General features: G+C 40.3%; 1 protein-coding gene across 1 annotated transcript in view; it reads right to left on the reverse strand.

Annotated features, from left to right (window-relative positions):
- The window catches only part of FZD3 (frizzled class receptor 3), a gene marked incomplete at its 5' end in the record, with an annotated part of 29,125 nt that extends 7,492 nt beyond the window's left edge, over positions 1 to 21,633 (reverse strand). The window contains 2 exons of the mRNA XM_010286322.1: positions 18,839 to 19,856; positions 21,437 to 21,633. Of these exons, the coding sequence (XP_010284624.1) occupies positions 18,839 to 19,856; positions 21,437 to 21,633 (1,215 nt within the window). The remainder of the gene's footprint in view (positions 1 to 18,838; positions 19,857 to 21,436) is intronic.
- Between the last annotated feature and the right edge of the window lie 1,207 nt (positions 21,634 to 22,840).

Here is a 22,840-nt window from a genome sequence, read left to right on the forward strand (position 1 = left end):
GGGACTACTGAGGCAAGTACGGATCGGCTGAAGCATCAACGCAAGCAATTCCGGCACTACAAAATCACTTGCGCTTCTTTTTCTCGATAATCATTGTGCAGGGCCCAAATTCTTACAGAAGTATCCAACTCCAACACATGAAACCTCAACAGTTTTCGGGGGGGGCATACTCTGACAAAAAGCTGCTGCAGTGACACTGTCCGCACTTCTAAAATAATCAGCATCTACTTTTTTACAACTCGTCTCAGTTGAACGACTGAAAGAGGAGACACAACACTTCACTGAATTCCAGACTTTAAAGCCATTTGACATCCACGGGTGTAATCGCCTTTGAAGACGACAGTGAAAACTGGACAAGATCCCCAGTTTCTATGTATCTTCTTGGAGAGAAAAGATCACGCAGGGAATATATAATGCAGTCCTAGATGCTGTAGAAGACCGTCTTCCCACGCCTGCAGAGATTATGATTTTCTCCTCTTCTCCAGCCTGTTAGCTCAGCTTTGTTTGATTCTTTGTAGAAAGCCTTTGAGGCAAGAGAGAAGTCATCCAAACTTTGAGTATAAGAGAAATGAAAAATGGGCAGACGGATTAAGCAACAAATGAGACACTCGAGTCTCTGATGCCGTCCATGCTTATGTAATAAGGTCACTTGGTGCATTTTCCATCCGATTTTTAAAAATTCAAAACATAAGCAAATATGAGCTTAAACAAATGCAAACTTCTTTAAGCACTGATTGGGTCTATGCAACTCGTTAAAAGTGAGGATATTGGAAATATCTAAAGAAACGGTATGTATTTATTGTTCTTTCTAATAGAAATATTTCAACTTTGAGTGAAAAACAGTTGCAATTTTAAAACTACTAAAATCGAAGTGTGATAGAGTATGCAATTTGGAAATTGATGGATGGCAAGAACATGAAGACAAGTTTTTCTTTTAAAATTGTATTCTTGGAGAAAATCTTGCTCCAATAAGTTGTGAATGAAAATGTGGCAGTTCTTTTATGAGGAGAACAACAAAATGGGTAAACTTACACCACTGATACTGTTTAATACAAATATTGAAGTTGATTTAAGAAACATCTCTGAAGGCTAAACTATTGACAGAACTGAAAGGAGGAAAAGAAACTGAAATGCAGTTACTAAGAATTTAAAATGTGTTTTCATCTCGTTTTTCTACAAAACCCTTCACAGCTGCTGACTTACGCTGAGCTCCATATAACTACACACAATACTGTAATAACAAGGATTAAAAATCATTCATGTGAACTCTCTATGCAGAATTTCCGCTTCTTTTATAGAATTACAATGCAAGCAAAGCACTGCTAATAGTTATTATGTTGTAATTTACTCAGGAGATAGACTGTTAAACATAATAAAAAGCATAGTCTCAGCGGTACAAAAAAAAGAGCGTAAGAAATGCAGACTATTGTTGCTTGTGCTTTGGTAAGTGCATGCTATGTAGCTTCTGAAGCTACAATTAAAGACATAAGAGTATTTTAGGAAGGTATGTTGAAGGCGTTCTTTGTTACTTTTTTGGGTTACAACACGTTACTGATTTACTGTGATAATTTTCGTATAGTAACACGCTACATCCCTCTACCCATCCTGCAGAGGTGTGGGACATCCTGATGCCCTCCCCCAGTGGTGTAAATACGGAAGAAGCTTTGGATATTCAGTTTGCAAAGCAGGGATGAAAAGGGGTACTTGATCACAAAATACCCTCTGCAACTGCAGCACCATCCAGCTCACCTTAGTTGTCTATTTTAGGACTTCAATGTTAACCACAGCTTATACATTATGGTAATTTCCCTTGAAATTAGTTCTGTATGAGCATTAACTTCAGCTTTCGGTTCTGTTCTGCAAGTAATCCAAGTTGTGAGATGCTAATAAAAAGTCCCAACGTACATCTAAAATTAGAGGGTGAACACTGTTTCAGCTATAAAATAAGAGCTCTCAAATGCTATTACATTTTTGGAATGGATGGAGAAGCATGAATCCCATTAGAAAAGCGACCCCGTTAATATTAGAGATCGAGTTCTACTGCAGATGCAGCCAATGAGGAAAAAAAACCTCTTAAAACCAGAACTACAGTTTAGACCTGCTACACTCACGTTATCAGCTGAAACAATAACTGTGAATATCTACTAAGTAATTTAATTCAGTCATTTCTTCTGTTTCCCACTTGGCACCCTTGACAGACCCTTCCTGACGTCCGGTAACCTCAGCGCTCCCCTCGTCATCATGTGCGAAAGGCTTTCAAAATACCTCTTATATATCGGCAAGCCACTGACTCAAGTCTGGAGACACCGCAGATCTCCTCTGGGCCTTAAAAAACTGTGATAACACCCTTCTTTCTAGATAAAAGCTTGTCTTACAAGCACGCTGGTCTGCTCTGAACGTCAGGAGCTGCCTTTCCATGAGGGCAGTGTCAAGGAAACAGAGACCAGAAGGCTGCCAGTGGCGATGGCCTTCAAGATGAGAACCTCTCCGAGAGGAAAGATAATACTGGTGGCGAGTCTCCATTTTCCTTCACACCTGATCGCTTTCCCGGAGATGCAAGAGGGGCTCGACCACTCAAGCAACATGAGAACTTGGCAGTTTGGCAAAGCTGGCATGAATCAGTCGCATCGTCCTTGAGCGCCATTGCACACTGAGTGGAGCTGCCGCTACGGCAGATGTGATCGCAAAGCCTCGACAGGCTTCATGCGGACGCCCGCGCGAACGCTAGATTGCGCGGATCTAAGTCCCTGAACTGGATTTGTCTTGCTGCGCAGCTCTAGGCCTTCAGAGGCATTCAGCTGACACGAAAAAATAAGCAACGAGATGTCGGCGCTGGGGCTTGGGTCGCGTGCTCTACGCTCCGCGCTACTCTGTTCAGACACGTCTCGCAAGCAGCACGGGCACCGATGTTTCGGCTAGCGAAGACCAGCAAACAAGTTCTGTCAGATACAAAGATTGCATATGCGATAGCGAGATTTCTATAACCCGTTTTTTTGCTCCCATCTGCTGGGTTGGTGTAGCAGCTGGGGTGGTACAGATCATCAAACAGAAACGTACCTTCCTCGGTGAATACAAAAAGACATTAGTTTGAATGCATTGTTTCCCTACTGAAACACACAGTGGCAGGTGTTCAGAAAGGAGGTTAAAAACATCAATTTCAGCATTCCTCCAGGGAAAAACAATGCTTCTTTGTAGGCACACTGTTAATTTAAGATGCTTATATAACTAATTTCTGAATATTTTCCCCTTCTGCCCCTGAACGATCAATCACAGTTGCTTTTTAGTGACAGAGACCAGTGGCCTCTTCCCACTAAAATGTATGAAACGGCAAATTAATGAGCTTGCTGCATATGTGAAGTGAAAGCACAAACACAGCACCTGTCCCCCTCCTTTGGGGCACGGTTCCACAATAACACTGATCATTTGATATTTCCCTAAGGATAAAAAGCAATGAAATTCAAATTAACCCATCCTTTTGTTGAAAATATGAGAAGTGGGGGAAAGACCAAAGGGAATCTGATCCAAGAGTCTCACTTTCATAACAATTTCCATCACTGTCATTGCTTTGAGACTTAGAATATTATACTCACACTGCTCATTTCCCAGTAAAATGCAGTAGCACTTATTACTGTAAAATAAAATTATTTTTCCAAGTTATTAAAAGTCCTGCAACTGGCTTGTTTCACTCTTATCCACAAGCAAATCCATGCCATCATTCTGGCTACTAGGCTGCAGAAGCTGAAAAATTGAGAAACTAAAAGCACCTGAGAGAAAGGTAATGGCTAACCTGACTTGGCCCTCATTTAAGAATCAGAATCAGGGAATCGTAGAATGGTTTGGGTTGGAAAGGACCTTAAAGGTCATCTAGTTCCAACCCCCCTGCCTGTCATCTAGTTCCAGCCCCCTGTCCCATGCAGGGACATCTTCAACTAGATCAGGTTGCTCAAAGCCTCATCCAACCTGACCTTGAACACTTCCAGGGATGGGGCATCCACAACTTCTCTGGGCAACCTGTACCAGTGTCTCACCAGCCTCATAGTGAAGAATTTCTTCCTTATATTTAATGTAAATTTATCCTCCTTCAGTTTAAAGACATTACCCCTTGTCCTACCACTACATGCCCTTGTGAAAAGAGCCAAGGACAAAGCCAATACATACTTCAGGAGCTTCAGAATAGCTCAAGTCTGTGTGAAACAGTCTCAACAGGATCAGGAGACTTCCCTCCATCCAACAGAAACAAAAGGAAACTTTTATAACTCTAAATACCAAAGGCCACATGGCTCACGAGATATCCAGGCTGTCCCAAGCAGAATAAATACGACCATTCAGACCGCGGGATTTCTGAAGGCGCAGCTCTGTGCTGCCATGTGAGAACACGGATGTTTTTCATTTCTTGCTCTCAGTTGCACTCTCCTCAGCTGCAGGAGCATGAAAGCACCATGCATTAACTTTGCTCATTGGCTCACATGAAAACAATTAAATTGTTAGAACAATTATGAAAAAGCATTAGTAACTATTCTCCAGACTTACTTAATAACCACCAGGTTGCAATATACCCAGAGTGGAAATGACGGCGAAGTGATCAGCCAGTGCAAGACTTGGAGCAGTAACAGATAGCTTTGAAACCTAACACAAGCTAAAAATAAATAAGACACTGTAATAAAAGCTTACGAAATTACCATCTTAATGGGATACAGGCTATTCTGGAGGAAGCTTATTCACCACAGAAGTTAAGTGTTAGCCCAGGCACTGCAGATCCATCTCACCATGCCGAACTCATCTGCAATACATTTTTTCCAAGAGTTTAATCTAAGTGCCTAAAAAATACATCTTTGCGAAAACTGCCTCTACAGAACATTAAAAATGCAACGAATTATATTTTAGAAGAACTGCTGTTGAGTTTCTCGGGCATGTTATGTGAAAGAAATATATGGGAAAGAAATCACTCAGTTCATAGAAGAACTACACTGGTGTTCACCAGAAGTCATACCTTGTCTGCATTGTGCCAGGGGAATGCACTGGAATCTGATCATCTACTGTAAAAATAGCTTGAATAAAGAATAACACAGCAAAGAGTGGCCTCTGACAAGGTAATGCTGCAGGGTTTTCCTCATCCATCTCCTTCCTGAAAAGGGATCCCAGAGGACAACTAAAAAGGTCCTGACTCATGACTAGAGTCTAATAACTCACCTCCAACGCTTTTGCCCTTCAGGCCCTGCAGTTAGTCACAGTGTCAGTAACCAGCAATCATCAAGAAGTTTGATGCTAACTGCTCTTGCGTTCATGGGATGGGAACGCAGAAGACTACAGCTTCAGTGATCGTCGTACAGATATCTCGCAACAACCTTGGGACAGGTTGATTCTGCAGCTTCAGGAGATTCCTTCTGGGAGAACACCCAGTTTACCAAGGGAAAACTGAATCTCAATGAAGGTATCAGGATGTCTGGTAGTTTGTGGCTTTATCTTGAAGCATTCAATCATAGCAACTAATTTTTTAAGTGCTAGCTAGCCATGGTTTGTAATTAGCAAGATTGCTCAAGCATCTGCCTTCTGTTTTACCATTAGAAGGACCTGCTGTCATGAGTCTTTTAGCACTAATGCCAGGCATTAAGCATGGGAAAAGCAAGTCTGCTTGAGCGTGCTACCCATGAGAGACTTGAACTTCTCTTTCCTTTTCCTGCGGACATGTACAAGCTGAAGTGGGGTGTCCTCTGCAGAGAGAAAAAAGCAAACAAGTCCCCACCCACCACACAGTTGTCTTCCCCAGCACAGTTTACCTTTTCTCTTGTCACTGGAATAAAAGAATCCTATCACAATTCCTGAACATATTCCTCACTTCAGACCATTTCAGCCCCTCTCCCAAATACCGCCTTTCGGATGAGCTGTAACTGTCTGACCTAACAGATCCAAGGACCCATAAACTCTTTTTTTCCCTTACAGACCTGTGACTAATGCACGGATTAAAATGACAAAGTGTCACTTCAAGTCAAGGCACGACTCACCCGAAGGTGTCCAACACAAAGGACAAAAGAAACACAATCTACTACAATTTCTCTTACTTAAATCCCAGTGCTCACAAAAAAAAAAGTCATGCAGTTGTCCTTAGCCCGCTGTGGAACCAGACGGCATCGCTGTAGTATTCTGTCTTTGTGCAAACAGGGATCGCAGTTGGCGTGGGCTAAAATGGGTCAATAAACTTACAGCTGAGACAAAAGTTTTATCAGCAAATGCTTCTTTACTGGCACCCACAACAAATTGCTTGATATACCTATCTTTCACAGAGATTAAGACAAGATTAAAGAGATGTCCACCTGAATTACTGGCAAATCTGTCAAATTAGGGATACTGAGGGGTTGCTGCAGTAGGTTGCACTTGGCAGATTCGTCCCACGGCCAGAAAGATTGGAAGCTCCCTGTTGCTATTCAGAAAAAACAGCATTTTTTTTTTTGCGAGAGATTAGCACTTCATTGGGAATTAAACAATAAGTCAGGGAAAAAAAAACCACAGTAATGAATCAGAAAATCTGATTTCTGTCAACCCTGCTGCTAAAAATATACTTGGACTAAAATCTATGCAGCCTTAATATCTATTTTGGCTGTCGATATTCTTTCTTGAATTTATTAAATTCTTGCAAGACAAAATTTAGCAAGCTTACTACAATCCAGGCTTGGAATATATCCCCGTTAATAAGCTCCCACTACTTGAGCGAAGAGACTTGGCACTAAGAACACGAAAGAAAAGAAACATCCTCGGTGAAGTCAAGTCCTCCACTGCGGCAGCCAGCAACAGCACACAAGCCTGTCCAGTTATCCAGCTTTATCCTGAAAGCATGAGTTCCCCCCTTCAAATCCTCAGGTAATTGTCTTAATTTCCAACTGAAGTTTATTCATGGCCATGTTATCATTCTGCCAGCACTGCCATTTGACTTCAACAGCTCTTTTTTAAATGTCCGTTATGTATTTCTAAAACTGCAACTGTGTCCCTTCTTACTCCTCTTTGGCAAGCCTACGAACGCTCTTAGACCCTCCTGCCCCAAGGACAAGCTCTAACAGAACCTTATTCCTGGCACCTTTTCATTACTCTTCATTTATTTTTGTTTCCTTCTTATAGTCTTTTTCGCAAGTAATGCAAGATGCAAGTAATAGCCAAACCACAGCTTAAAGCAAAAGTACAGGACTTGGGGGAGAAGAACCAAATAGCTATTTTAGCAAACGTGGTATTTATAAAATATTTCTTAGTCTGCACAGACAGAAAAACTATGTTCATTAGTCTAAAGGCCTTCTTTTTCAAGTTATGGTGTGAGCAGAATAATATTAATGATAATTTACATTATTTGACTTTTAAAAATCAGTTCAGCTGAACCTTTGAAACATAACTTGGTGTTGGGGCTATTACATCTACTGAGAAAATTTTACAAAGCAATACTGAATGCTGTATTTTGTAAGGGTGACTGAACAGTGGAACAGGTTGCCAAGAGAGGTTGTGGAGTCTCTGTCCATGGAGATATTCAAAACTCGTCTGGAGGCGGCCGTGAGCCACCTGCTCTAGGTGTGACCCCACTTCGAGCAGGGGCTTAACTAGAGGATCTCCACAGGTCCCTTCCACCCTCAGTTATTCTCAAATACATGCAAGATAAAGAATTATCAATGCCATATTTCTACTTAAAACTCCTCTCGGTTGTCTCTCAAAATAACCGCTTCAGGACTAGAGATTAATGTTTTTTTTCACATATTAAAATGGGGCTGTTAAACCTACGTTAAACCTAATAATGCATTTCTTGAAAGACAAGTCCCAAACTTAAATCATGAGGAGCAACATAGTCTGGTCAAAACATTATAAACCTGATCAGTGAATGTTCTGCACCCTGGAAGACGACACGGCTCATCAGTTTTGATATTGCTTATCAGCTTTGATACTCATCAGTTTATGATACTGCTTCTCAAGTTTTGTGTTCATACTTTGACTCTTTCATGGTGAAAATGAGAAAAAGCTTTTTTGAGCATAAACAGATATTTTAACATAATTCAGCATTAAAGATTAGACATAATGACTTCAGAAACTCAATTAATAAGAAAAAATACATAAACAAAACACAAGTAATAATATATCTATATTACCAAGAAAATAAACTGTTAATGGAAAACATGTGAATAACCCAGTTCCTTAGATAACTCAAATATAGTCTTTTTTCTGTATAAGAAGATTCTTATTTATATTAAAAAAAAGGTATTTTTATGTTCCTCAACTGAATTTTGAAGCTGCACCTGATTCTTGAGTTGGATTGGCTCATGTGGAAAGCAAACGTTCATACATGTTGGGAAGAGATACTGTACTCTCTGTCTGCATTTACTTTTCTAGGAAAGAGTAATTTTCTGTTAAGAAAAAAGAACTAATAGAAGGATGATGCTGGGGAGCACTGTTTGAATATGAATAATGTAAAGGAAAAATCAAACTTGAAACGTGCAAGTATTTGTTACATTTTCATGCTGTATAGCCCACCCATGTCTAAGCTAAGCAGATGTTTACCAAGATCAAGGCACATAAAGAACAAGTCCAAGAGAACTAGACCAGTCCTAAAGGTGAACTTAGTTCATATATCTCATTATATTCCATCATTAGGATAGATCTATTATTTTTAAGCATGGTCTTTACTTAGTAATACTGATTTCAGGTCTAGAAACAAATTCTTTTAACGGAGGGAGTAAACAACTTTCTATATTTGTGTATTTACAGACTGTATTCTGAACTGCTTTATGTTACACCACTAAGCAAACCTCTCAAACTGGTTGCCCAGTTGTGCCCAGTTGTGCCCCGTGGCATTATAGATTACGGGGACTGCAATCACAATTTCCTGAAAAGCCAAAGCTTTCAGAAGAAAAGCTATTGTCAGCAGCATAACTGTCAGAGCTGCTTAGTCCTGAGACCCACGACATTCAAATCTAAGTACCGTTCCAGGACTGAAGTTTTAAATTTTTTTAAAAAATACTAACGATACTCTGGAATCACTAGGAATAAATGCGCCAAAGTGCAGTATCTCTGGAATTTATTGTACCTTGTGTTTCTGTGCTGACAGGGCACGTCATTCAGTAGTCAAGGAACGCTACAGAGAGCACATCAAAAACCATCTTACTGAAATTCACCCAGATGCAGAATATTCAGACTTACAAGCACCGAGGTTCAGCATTCGCTGCGGTTTTGGCAGATATCTACAGTTAACACCCCATTAAAGATTTTCTCTTTGCAAGCTGGTCTACAGCTATTTTGACGTGACTGTCCAGCATCTCAAAGCAACTCTGAAACCCAGTGAAAGACTCATAATCGTTACATGAATGCATTGCTATTCAGAATTTTCAGATGCAAATTATAGGCAATTTCCTTTAATTTATTAAAATTAAAAGTTAAATCTTTTTTTAGGTGACTGATTTCTTAACACATGTACTGCAACATTCAATTCTGACAGTTAAGAGTGACTGGTGCTTCAAAACTAGAGAAATCAGACCTCCTAATTTATTTTTTGTTGCCATTTTAATAGCAATTAAAAGAGTCAGTAGCAAAAGAGAGCTTCCTTAATAATGAGAATTAAAGGCCGTTCTAGTTATAAAACATGCTTATTAAAAAGAGAATGGAGTGAAACTGAGAACTCAAAAATAGCAAGAGCTCACCTCCTCTGGCAAGTCACTCTCAGCAAAATACTGAATAAAAAGAAAGAAAAAAAAGAAAATGACCTTGAGGAGTCATACTTGGGTACAAGTACAAATCAACCTGTCTGAAGATAATGGTTGAGAAATCAACAGTCCCCTTTATCTCTAGCTCAGTCAATCCAATTAAAAAAACAGTCAGAAACGAGTGATGTGAATGAAACGGTTGCTTTCACTCAATATGTTAATTGACTGGAAATTGCAGACGTGCCAAGGTGAGATGAGAGAATACATTGCATCCTATGTAGGATTTACCCAAGTCCTGGAGGTGCAAGGAGACAGGACTGGTATTACTAATGCTGAAAAGGAGGATTCTGAGAAAATGACTTGAGTATGTTCTTCTCCTTGAATATATTCTTTTTCCTAAGCATCTAAACCAGGAGACATTAACTGAATCACTGCTAGGAAATAGTGTAATACTGCGATTAATGTTGTTCTGAGCCGACATTACTTTTGTTTTTGAAAGCAGCCTAACTCATAATTCAGATTTCCTCAGTCTCTTCTGAGTAAACAGCAATATGGAAACTTTGGTTTTAGCTCAACCTCTTTTTTTTTTTTTAAAGATGGAATAATTACATTCAACAAGAAACAATTCCTTAGGGCAGATTTAAACAAATCCATTACCTCTTCTAAGAGGAATTCTAAACAATAACTAATGAAAAAGAGGGGGGAGAAGAAATCTAGATTTATAGACATCTCTAAATATATTCTCTTTATGCCCGTGCCACACACAAACAGTGTTAAGACATTTCTTAACAAAGCCTCTTTTCTGTATCCAGCTTAGTGCACTCCCCCGCATGTTTCTGAAGACTCTCTGTAACACAGATGGTGAACCAGCTGAGACGTTTTGTATTTAAAAAGATAGTGGCAACACCCCTGATTAGCAGAGAAAATGGCAAAAACTGGAAAATGCCATATTTTGCAGCCAATAAAAATGGGGAAACTCCATCTCAACTTAATCAGCACCCCAAAACACAGGCTCTACGTCTCGACAATTACTTCTTGCCACTGTTTTTGGCAGGATGTTTGCAAGCCCCATCTTTTCTTCTCTTTGGTCCGCGTGTGCAATTGTTCTAAAGCACTTGTGCATGAAAATAAAGCCTGTGTCAACAGGGGTTACTCCTCACCCACAATGCAGCCATGGGAAAAGACAGTCTGCTACAAGAGCGTTTCTTAAGCTCATGCAAGTCAACTTGCCATCACAAAATTTAAAACCTCTACAGTAAATTAAATATCAAGAATTTGGAGGGGCAAAAGTACTATAAAACCCGAATACAAATACAATTTATGAAGTAAGCTTTTTTCTTTGTTTTTCTTCTCTTCTTTGGAGTCATGGGGGAGAAATGAAGAGTTGTAGCTGCAAAACCTGAGCTGGAACTTACAGCTGCTTGTCTCGGTGTCTCTCTTGCTTCTGCCCAGTTTTATATAAAAGTAGGCACTATGAGATGTAATATTCATCAGAGTGAAGTAACAGCAGAGCAGACGATTAAACACTCCCATACTCTTGGCTCTCAGCCTACCATTACTTTACCACCATAGTTGCTTTTCAGTTGGCACCTGTTCATAAAGAAAGCTTCCCCGTGTTGAGCGGTTCTGCGAGACGGCTACGCGTGGTCTCTGCTTTCAGTAACGTTCCTGCGGTGTTTATTCAGGGCACCAGGCATAAAATAAAGGAAGGACAAAGCCATGCCAAGGGGGAATGAAACACACTTGAAAATGTTCCCCTTACCCGTTAGTGGGCAACCTTTAAAAAGGATGCAAAACAAAGTGGTTTATAGTCGTTAGTGACCCACGCTAGCCTGAAATGAAGAGATTTTTGTCGCCACGGTGTTAAATTTGAGACATCTAAAATGACCTTGAAAATTTACAGTAAAAAAAATTAGCTGTGAGTGGATCAAAAAGTACATTTGTGAAAATGGGAAATGAAAACTGACAAATTCTTGAGCCAAAACCATCGGCAGGTGACAGAAATTAATCCTAATATTAAAATCAATTTCTCAATTTTTCTATTACCTGTCGAATAATGCATTAAAATAATCTGTAATGTGGTATAATTTCAATATTAACAGAAATATATTAGCAAGCTTGTAGTTTGTTCTCCTTTGTGCCTGTACTAGATACATATAACCGCCACCGACAGCCGAGAGGTACTATTAACAAAACATTCTTTCCATTGACGCTTCTGGTATCTCAGGCAACCACAGTTAATCCTCTCTTCTCCATCTAACACCAGCAATGAACAGAAGTGAGTGGGCGAGGACCCCCACCCTCAGTAAAAACCCATCGGACGTTATTAGACAGCAAGTCTGGGGCCTCGTCTTGGGGTGAAATAGGTAGAGCAGAGAGGAAAAAAAATCGCCTAGATTGACTGTGTATTTTTGCTGCCGATCGGAGTGATACTCAGTATTACATCATCTTACAGCATTGCTCTTAATAATGAAGTCCTTAAAAATATGGAGGCAGTTTTAATTTTTTGGGGGGTTGAGAGGCTTGAGAGGTGCGCCCGTACAAACCTCATGAGGTTCCACAAGGCCAAGTGCAAGCTCCTGCACATGGGTCAGGGCACCCCAAGCACAAATATGGGCTGGGGGTGAAGGGATGGAGGGCAGCCCTGCCGAGGACTTGGGGGTCCTGGTGGGTGAAGAGCTGGACAGGAGCCGGCAATGTGCGCTCGCAGCCCAGAAGCCACCCGTGTCCTGGGCTGCCCCCAAAGCCGTGTGGCCAGCAGGGCGAGGGAGGGGGTTCTGCCCCTCTGCCCCGCTCTGGGGAGACCCCCCTGCAGTGCTGCGTCCAGCTCTGGAGCCCTCGGCACAGGAGAGACACGGACCTGCTGGAGCGGGGCCAGAGGAGGCCCCAGCGACGCTCCGAGGGCTGGAACAGCTCTGCTGGGAGGACAGGCTGGGAGAGCTGGGGGGGCTCAGCCTGGAGCAGAGAAGGCTCCGGGGAGACCTTAGTGCAGCTGCCAGGGCTTGGAGGGCGCCTACAAGAAAGCTGAAGAGGGACTTTTTACAAGGGTATGTAGTGATAGGACAAGGAAGGAGAGTAAATTTATTTTAGATATAAGGAAGAAATTCTTTACTGAGGGTGGTGAAACACTGGCCCAGGTTGCCCAGAGAAGTTGTGGATGCCCCATCCCTGGAAGTGTTCACTCCAAGTTGGACGGGGCTTTGAGCAACCTGGTCTAGTGGAAGGTGACCCTGCCCACGGCAGGGGGGGTGGGAACCGGAGGTCTTTTTGCCCACGGCAGGGGGTTTGGAACTGGATGATCTTTAAGGTCCCTTCCAGCCCAAACTATTCTATGATTCTATGATGAAAGCGAAGATGACAAGGAAAATAGAAACGATTTTAAGAAAAATTATCTGTCCATGGGATTTACAAATGCAAGCCTATGTTCTTCCAGGTACTGCGGTCTTAGGTTCTTATTTATGTTCTTTCTTCAAAAATGAGCAAAAGACATGTTACTGAGTTTTCTTTCTGGAATGACTGCTATCCAAGCTAAGACTGGCCAGGATCTAGAAAGTGTGTATAAAAGGTGTTGAGGGATATTCTGATTTTTGAAGGGGACAGATTGCAAAAATGCCAACCTCTCCTATCCCTTCCCCCCAAAATTTTGTAGCCAAAATTCCTAACATAAAAATATCCAATCAGAACAAATGTGACCTCTTCAAACAGGTAATAAATTAAGTCAGGGTACAATTCATCTGAGTGTCCAATGGATCACTATAAAAATGCCCATTTCTCTGCTGCAGCTAGAAAAGAAGGCTAGGATGCTTGGCTCAGATGGAGACATCCAAAGTTAGATAAATGAATGCTGCTCTCAGTAGCTGTTTTTGATTTTCACATTGTTTTCATTCTAATATATGTCCATTATTTAATCTCTGAAATTCCACTGGTTTATATGAGGTCAAGCTCAAAGCCAAAAAAACAGATGATACAGTGAAGAAGACACTGCACAGGCACAGTGCCGTATGTTGCTTAAGTCGGTTATAAACAGACTCCATAGCTGGATCCATACATTTCAATGCCTTCCATGTCTAAATGTACTCGTCACCTTTTTTACTTCAGGTTCTGGGCTTAGGAATCTACCTGGAGTACATTACAACAATGACTGAGCAAGACTGGATGGATATTCAGCATCCAGCACAAAACCGAGTTGCTAATGAAAAATAAGAGCGTTTCCAATACAAAATCAGGGTTTGCAACTTGTTCTAAACTCACCCTGCTATCAGGTCTTCCCCATCAACAGTAAATCAAATGTGCTATCCACATCTGCTTCCATTCCTCTAAGCAATATTGGAAAGATAAGCAGGGAGCACCACCTTCGCTCTTAGCAAGTTAGCACGAAGGTCTTTTAATCCAGTGGAGCCACAGGAGTAGGGAAATGATCAACATTAGGTGACAAGCAAATAATTCATCCTGCTTAGTTTAATTTCTCAAGGACTCCCACTAGGGTGGTATATATCTTTGAAACAGTATATTTTTCTTTTTTTCTCTTCAATATCTAAATGAGATGTCTCTCGCATCAGCACAGTGCCTAGGCTAGTGCTGAGGCATTTGTGAAAACTGTGGAGAGTCTATTTGTAAGAGAAATTAATCTTAACTCAGGACCTTCTTTACTTTGCAGGAAATCTGATTTTGTGGTTCAGCCCACAACCTTTTCAGACCTAAACTACCTTACACAGTCCAATTATGGGACTAAAAAAAGAAGTAAAAGCTTTTAACACCATACTTTCCATCCCAAGAAAGTCGACACGTTTCCTTATCTTGGGAAGATGACAATTACCACTTTCTTCCACCTTTGAATGTTTCCAGCTTGATGCAGCCCTTTCCGTTTCTCTGGGCTAGAAAAGCTGTATAGAACATTTGAACACCTACTTTTCATAACAGAAATGTGCATTACAGCCAACTTTGGAGACAGACTTTGCTGAGTAACTGTTTAACTTTGTGGCCAAATTCATCCCAGTTTTAAGACATATTTTCATAGACTGGGGCAGGTCACTGTGTCCCAGTTTCCAAGAGGAACAAAACTCTGACACTCTCCTTGTAAAGAACAAAACGCTGTGGTGCCTGAAGGACAAGAATATGTAACAGCAGCTAAACGTACTTAATTTTTTTTTTTCCTTTTACCCTAATTTTTACCTTACATCAGATATTTCTGAGGTTAGATGCCTGACAGAAAGGAACTTACAGCTTTTGTGGCAAGAGGAATTCAAAACCTGACTGGACACGGTCTGACCCTGCTTGAGCAGGAGGGTTGGACTAGATGATTTCCAGAGGTCCCGTCAACCTGAGCAATGCTGTGCTTCTGTTGAGTGACTGACCAAAATTTTATCCCAGTCCACCATTTCATCTGAGTGAGTTAGTTCCCAGAGCATGACATGCTCCATCAACATACAAGGTCGAAATTGGAAAGTAAGAGAGGAAAGAGACAAACTTTGAAAGCTAACCATTGGCTCATGACTGCAGACTAAAAAGCCAAGCCAGTATCAAGAACTTAAGAATGGTAAAATTACTAGAGAGGTGACGATGATGATGGCCACACTGAACAGCAACAGGAGCATGCAGAATCTTATTTCCCCAAATGTCCCTCCTTAAGCCCAACTTTACAAAATCCAACTCTCTGTTCCAAGGTTCTGCCCTCTGAACAACAATATGATATTGGTAGAACCACCACTCTTGCAAACAGAAGCAGAAGGAGGAGCAGCAAAACACGTATTTTCAACCGTAGCAAAAGAGATGACTAGATGTGATTATTTTATGATTAGATTGTGTCACGCTTCCCTGCTTTTTTCCCTTCATTTCTGCGTTTTACCTTGACGTAAAATTGTACTATACCCTCATAAAAAAGATTATATATGAGATAAAAGTCTGACCTGAAGAACATGTAATGCACACAGCCCAGATAAAGTGCTATGGTTTTGATGGGGGTATCAGGTTCTATAGCTAGTGAAAAGTAATTTCATTTTCCACTGCATGAACTCCTCCTGCACAGACACATTAATCCATTTTTTGAGGCCAAGCATGAATTCATTTTTTAAGACAATGAGAGAAAAAGTGGGATACCAACATAAAATGCAGTTCCTCATTTGAATATTAATGTGCTGAAAGTATATTACAAAGGCATTGTTCCCCCCTCCAGAGAAAGAAAAATGTCCTGACCTCGGTGAAAAGGAGGAGGAGGTTAAGACATTTTTAGGCTGCTGTGAGCAGATATTTTACAGAGAAGCAATACTGACTGGAAAGATTACATCGCTGCGATTACTGCAAATAGTCCTAGCATCAGAAACAATAAAAATAATTATTTGCGGTAACACCTTAGTCAATTTGCCATTATTCTTATTGAAAGAAGGTTGCTTTAATATAGCAACCTTGATATTTTTAACTAAATTAAGAGATTTGTCCAGGTTGATAAAAAACACAGCTCCCCGAGTTGCCTGTTTAAGCTGACATCCACAAAAACAATGCATTTCCCCTGCAGTGGGGACAGTGCAACTAAATTTTTTAATCATATTAAGAGAGATTGTATATACAGCAAACAAACCTCACCTCTTAATATAATAGCTGTTTTCTTCTTACTAAACGCGACTCAAGGAAACAATATTCACTCCCCTCAACTTTTGACGGCTCATCTTGGAGCTCCTCTGAGCCCTCACAGCCACGGTACCCGCGGGGTGACTGCTGCCTGTTTTACCTGCTGTTGCTGCCCAGGCAACAGATTAAAGTTTAGTAACTTCTTGCACCGCGCCACATTTTTGCCCTGCACTTACTCCTCAAAGAGGGGAAATACTGGGATATTGATTTCCTGTCTGTGTGGCAAAAAAGTTTTTATTTCACAAAGAAAGCAACAGATGCCTCCCAGACCTAACAAACAACCATAACAACACATAGCGAAGTCAACCCAGGAAACATCCAGGTGGCCAGAAATCAAGATCGAAGCATGAAGGTATCTTGCTGCTTCCTCCATTTTGGGAGTATGTAGCCCTTTAGGTAGCAAAAGAAACATGATGTCTATTTTTCATTTGACCACCAGCTACAGAGGCCCTCTTCTGTTTAGCACTAGCCAGGAGAATCTCCAGCAAATTATTAAGCCCACGGTACCTCCTGCGTGAAGCAGTGACACGGGAGGGAGGCTTGTCGCAGCTGCATACTCCAACTCCCCCGTCAGCAATTTTCCAGGAAGAGTTCCTGTGGCATCATCGTCTGATGGTAAAGATGATGTAGTGGTTGAACGGACTTCAGATTTGCTGGTGTTGAAAAAAGTGTGCTTATGCAAGCAGCAAATTCCAACTGCCACAACTCTGTCTAAATTTTGCACATAAAACCTTACGTCCACTGTGAAAGCAACTACAGCTCTCAATTTGGGATAGTCTAAACTCAGAAACTGATATTCAAATATTTGAAGTTAAGTTAAATAACATCCAGGCTTAGAAAAAATATGGTCTCATTTTGCAAGTGAGTCATACTCTCCACAATACTTCAAATTTCCCCCCAATTTAATAATATATTTACTAGCATGATCTAAGGATAAAATTATTTTTCCCCACAGCTTTGGAAATCTGTTTCAATTATAAGTCTGGATATTTTAATTAGGGATGCATGTTTAGTTTAAGAGAAAAAATTGGATGAGTTAGAAGAAAAAATCTTCTAATACTCCCTAGGGTCTATGGGTCCTTCAACCCAATTTGATGTGAATGAAACCATTATTGTTCTTTTGACCCCCACTGAGCCATTATGTTAACGGTTTTCTAGAGATCTGAGTAGCATTTTACTACATGTTTTCGTTATTTCACTAGCCAAGAGTTTAGCCCTTAGACATCAGAAGTTTCAAGGTTTAAAATAGCTTTTGTTCAACATTCTGAGAAAGCAATATCCTTTTCATTTTACAGATTCTCAGACAAATTTTAGATTGGCATATGGTGGGTATTTGAAATTAACTGAGAGAAAGTGGCATGTCCCTCTTTTTCTCTCTTTTTAAGCATCAGTCAATTTAACATATTAAAACCTGCAGCAATGAAGACTCAATCAAGCAAATGAAACTGAACACACCCATTGACAGATATTTCCTGCCATAAAAAATGCTCACACATTGGAGGGAAGAGTCACACCCTAATAAAATCTAACAGAAAAAGCAATAAAAAGGATTAAAATGTAATAAAAGGATTATTATCAAGCTATATAGACTAAGCCAAACCTTTAACTGATATTTTGTTGCATTAAAATTTGAGCTTTGATGATCCAGCTGGTGTTTTAACTGCTTTAGAGCCAAAATACTAACTTTTTTTTATACCCCTGTGTGTGCAGCTATGTAACAGATGCTTGCTGTACAACCTTCTTGAAATAAGGTTGCTTTCAAATAAGTTGCAGAAAATATTTATGCAATACCGTTCCAAAACCAATTTGCCACATTGGCTCCAAAAGGAAAATAGGCTTCAAGTAATTTATGCTTACAATACTTTCTTTGCAACTGCACCAGTGTAATGAAGTAAACAGTGGAAGTTTGATATCTAGTGCTCTTAGAGGTGTCTGTTCCTGTGATAACTCAGTTACACAAATTGAGCAGGTAAGTGTAATTTTCTTGAAAAAAAACCCCAAAACTGATGAGCTGTAAGCTCTGGTTTTCTTCAGAAGACACTTGAAGTAAGATTTTATATAGACGTTTCTGACACGTGCATAGATTGCTCTAAAATGAGCACAAAACCTCTAGGCTAAACAAAGAAACACAACTGTTGCAGATGAACAACAAAAACTAGAAAAAGCAGTAATCAGGCTGATGACAACTCAGTTTAAATGCCAAAATTCCTTCAGAGCAAAACTTCTAAGACATCTCTAATAACCAAAAATAAACTCATTAAGTCCTGTTCTTGAAGTTGGTTTAAAATAGCATCTTTATATCCTGTATAGATCCCATACAGCCTAGAAACTCCACAAAAAAACACCAAGCAGCTGATGCAAGCCTTCGATTTTCCAATAAAACCTAGTCTTCCAGAAGGCCTAATGCATTATCCAAATAATTTGAGTATGGCAAGAACATTCACTTGTAGGAATAGCAGCACTTTCAGTTCGGGATGACAAGTAGTCTTAACATATCCCCTCATTACCCATTTTCTGCACTCCTGAATATGTCATATTGGTTTCCTCACCTGATAGGGACACGGGATGTGATATTCTCTGCAGCGTTCTTGAATCCACGTCGTCTCCCACACACCTCGATAAGCCTGCTCATAGAAATAGCAGCCAATTACAACCAACAGTGGCACGAGGTACAGAACACTGAACACGCCAATCCGGATCATGAACTTCACTAGTTTGTCCTGGTTCTCTTTTTCTAATGGGATTTCAATGCGAACCCGATTGAGAGAGATAATGCCAGCTAGCAGAAGGGAAACTCCAACAACAACATACAGGCAGAGAGGTGCAAGTACAAAGTATCTTAATGCATCCACATCATAGAGGCCAACAAAACATACGCCGCTAATATTGTCACCTTCAATTTTATTCATTGCTAAGAGGATGATGGTTAGAGTTCCTGGAATGCCCCAGGCGCTGGCATGGAAGAGCAATGCTTTCTTCTCGATTGCTTCACTGCCCCATTTTGGCACAGCTGCCAAGAACCACGTGATGGTAAGAATGACCCACCAAACACTGCCAGCCATGGTAAAGAAATAGAGCACCATGAAAAGCATGGTGCAAGCTTTGTTGTGAGAGCCCTGTGTCACTGTGGAAGCCTTGTACTGGGCAGGGCTAGATGCGTTACATGCTACTCGGTCTTCAAGCAGAAAGCCAATGAAGAAAATTAATGACACCATCATGTAACAGACAGCATAAAATATTATCGGTCTTTCTGGATAGCGAAATCTTGTGACATCGATCAGAAAAGTTAAAAAAGTAAACAAGGTAGCAGAGAGGCAGACGATGGAGATCACTCCGATGAAGTAGCGAGCAAAGGAGAGCTCTTCACGCCGAAAGTACATATTTGGGCAAGGAGGGGAGCAGTCCCGTACCCTCAGGAAAGAGTACCCCAGATCAGGGTCTATTTTCAATTCCCGAGGACACCAAAAACCATAATCCCTCTGTACTGCCATGGGCGCCTCTTCTGTGGGCTCCCCAGCTAAATTGAGGTCAACAAGACGAGGATATGGCTCATCACAATCTGGGAATCTAAAAAAGTAAGAAGAGAATTATTTACAAGAAACATACACATACTTTGCAAAGACTAGTAACCTTATTCATATGTCTGGCTTTAGACACACTAACTGGAACAAAAACAAAGACAATCCAAATAATGGGTAATCCATGAAATACTGCACTATGTGTAAACAAACTCTAGAGCTCATTGTCCCAGAATGCCGTGGATGTTGACACTATAAAATCGGTTTAAAAATAAAACAGAGCAAGAAATGGACAAGGACTAGGGACTTTTATGCTTAAAGTTGAGGATACAAAATCCATCTATCTCAGGAAGTCTATAAATTTAGGCTTACTGTAAACTGAGACTACGTGCCCAAGCAAGCATGATTTTATAGAACATTTTAAAACCTTTCCCTAAGCAACTGTACTAGCTGCTATCAGACAGGACGGTGAACTGGTTAGACCAAAGAACCAACCTAGCATTGCTACTAGAATTAATAAATTGAGATTATGATGAAGATATTTCTGGAATTAAGTAAAGCTCTGACTGGAGGCTAAGGACTGCTGGAGGCGCAGTCTGAAGTTTTGAAGGAGAGACTGGAGGGGAGACAGCATAGCTGTCCAGTTCCTCCCTCTGCTAGGCATTATTGCCTCAGCAAGCGCAGCATAAGCTAAGTATGCCTGTTCCTGTGCCACAGTTCATGTTCTGACACAATGGCACTAGCACAGCACCAGCAAAGTTTCAGTAGTTTTACCTCTGGTTTTGAAATTTCACTGCCTGGGCTTTACTGAGGAGATGGGAGGACCAAAAGGGCCCAGTCATCTGTTCGGAGTATGGAGTTAGAGCCATCTTTGATCCAGATTATCAGGACCTAGAAGCATCCTCTGACTTATTCTTTTGCTAAAAGATGTTTTAATTGTTTTTCATTCTCTCCAATCCAAACTGTAAGAGAGACTATTTCTTCCTGTTTGTGCTCCTGTATTTTATTAGTTGTTGCAGTCACTTACAAAAAAAATAAAGCATAAAGATACTGTTTTCAATTTCATGTATGTTCTGTTTCAAACAGATCGGAACATCATCGAATACTCTTCTAGAAAGTTATTTGTGTAATGTAAAGCTGAAAACATGTTTGCACACAAGCTCAACATGAGCTAGATGCTCTGAAAACAGAGCTTTTAGATTTTATACACTCATCAAGAACAGCCAGCTCCCCCTTCAGAAAATGAGACTGTTAATCTCTAGTGTATGTAATTTTGCCTAACTCTCAGAGAAATTTATAGCAGTATCACCCATTAAAGCAGTATAGCAGACAAAACCAGGTCAGCATAAATGACAAAGAAGAAAAATAAACGAGTATATTCATTCATTTAAGAATATGCATGTGCAGTTTACAGTAATTGCCCACAGAAATTTTCAACTTATCTCTTGGACAGATGATAGAAATATGAACTCAGTTTCCACCCCAGGAAACAGGCTGTTAGACAAATGGAAGGGAAAATAAGGGCACTTGTAATGGAACACATTTAAAATGTCTGTTTCAGATCATAAAACATCCTAGATCACACTAAAATTTTATCCTGGAATTCTGAAAAAAACAAGATTCACTCACCTGGTGCACTCCATATCCTCAGGCCAAGAGACCCCAAACATCTCCATGAGTTTGGAGCACTCGCTATATGCTCTTTGACAGAGCCTGCGACAAGGGAGAGTGACACGGCCGTACTCCATGCACACAGGAGCATAGAGGGCACACAGAAATGGTCGAAAATCTCTGGAGCATTCCAAATTCACCATCGGATGAAACGGCTAGAAAAGAAAAAGGAGAATTCAATAACTACATGTAGACTGCTTCAGCATGAAGCTGTAATTTATCTCATGAGGTGTTAGAGCTTTCACAAGCATAACCACGACCTGCTTTTTCTGAACTTTGTCTGTCAGAAGAAGTGATCATCATAACACAGCGCTTATGTGTTTTAGGAAGACAGGCGATCAAGAAGCCTGGGGACAATGACAAAGATTCACAAGAGACATTTATGTATTTGATTTGCATTAAAATCAATGGGAATTAGATAGCTGAACACCTCTGAGGATTCAGGCTTAGCTTCACACTCTCCAGTAACAGTCATATAAACTTGATTCCTTTTAGTGCTTGTGTAACTGACAGATACATCATGAATTGCTAGCTCCGTACTTCAGATAATACGAAAAACTTGCATTTTGTTGATGAGATTACAATCCGAGGAATGTTAGATAATGCAAGATTCCTTGAGACTATAGAAATATAGCATACTGTCATCTTTCAAATGTTATTTTCAGATCATGGCATAATAATTGTAAATAATCTCTCTATTTCTTGTATTTCTTCATCAGGGCAGTTTTCTTCATATCTTTTTACAAAATGCAAGCACAGAACATTTTCCATTGCGTTCTTCGAGCATCTTGCCCAACTGAAGAGAACTCATCTGTTAAAATCTCAGTTGTACCATCAGAGCATATGTGTAGACAGAAAACAGTCCCAATGTGCATGCTATCATTGTTATATAGATTCTCGTACAGACATTGAAGTTTCTAGCTTCCAGAACAGGGCTGTAGTCACAGTGAAGTCACATTAAGTATGTCATCTCTTCACTAACCAGAAAGCACTGTGAAACCAAAGCCTGAAAAAGATTAGTCAGAAAAAAATTTGATAATAGGTTTAAGTAACAGTGATAGCAACACTCCTTGGAAGCACCAAGAAAATCTATCACAATTTGCCAATATACAGTTCCTAAGTATTTATGAAGATGAAAAAGAAGGGAAAAAAGTAGGACAGGGATTTATGTCTTAATAAAAACTGGTGCACATTGATAATCCATGTTATCTTCTTACTATCCAGTGTGGGTTCATTTTGTTCTTGCTTATTATGGCTTGTCTTTAAAACTCTCCAGGAGTCAATCAATATCTTAGTCTGAGTTTATGTGGCACCTACCACTACACAAAGCCTCACCGTATCTTCAGATATTAATGTAAGTTC

Source organism: Phaethon lepturus, unplaced genomic scaffold (genome assembly GCF_000687285.1).
Source record: "Phaethon lepturus isolate BGI_N335 unplaced genomic scaffold, ASM68728v1 scaffold9654, whole genome shotgun sequence".
In the NCBI taxonomy this organism is placed as follows: Eukaryota; Metazoa; Chordata; class Aves; order Phaethontiformes; family Phaethontidae; genus Phaethon; species Phaethon lepturus.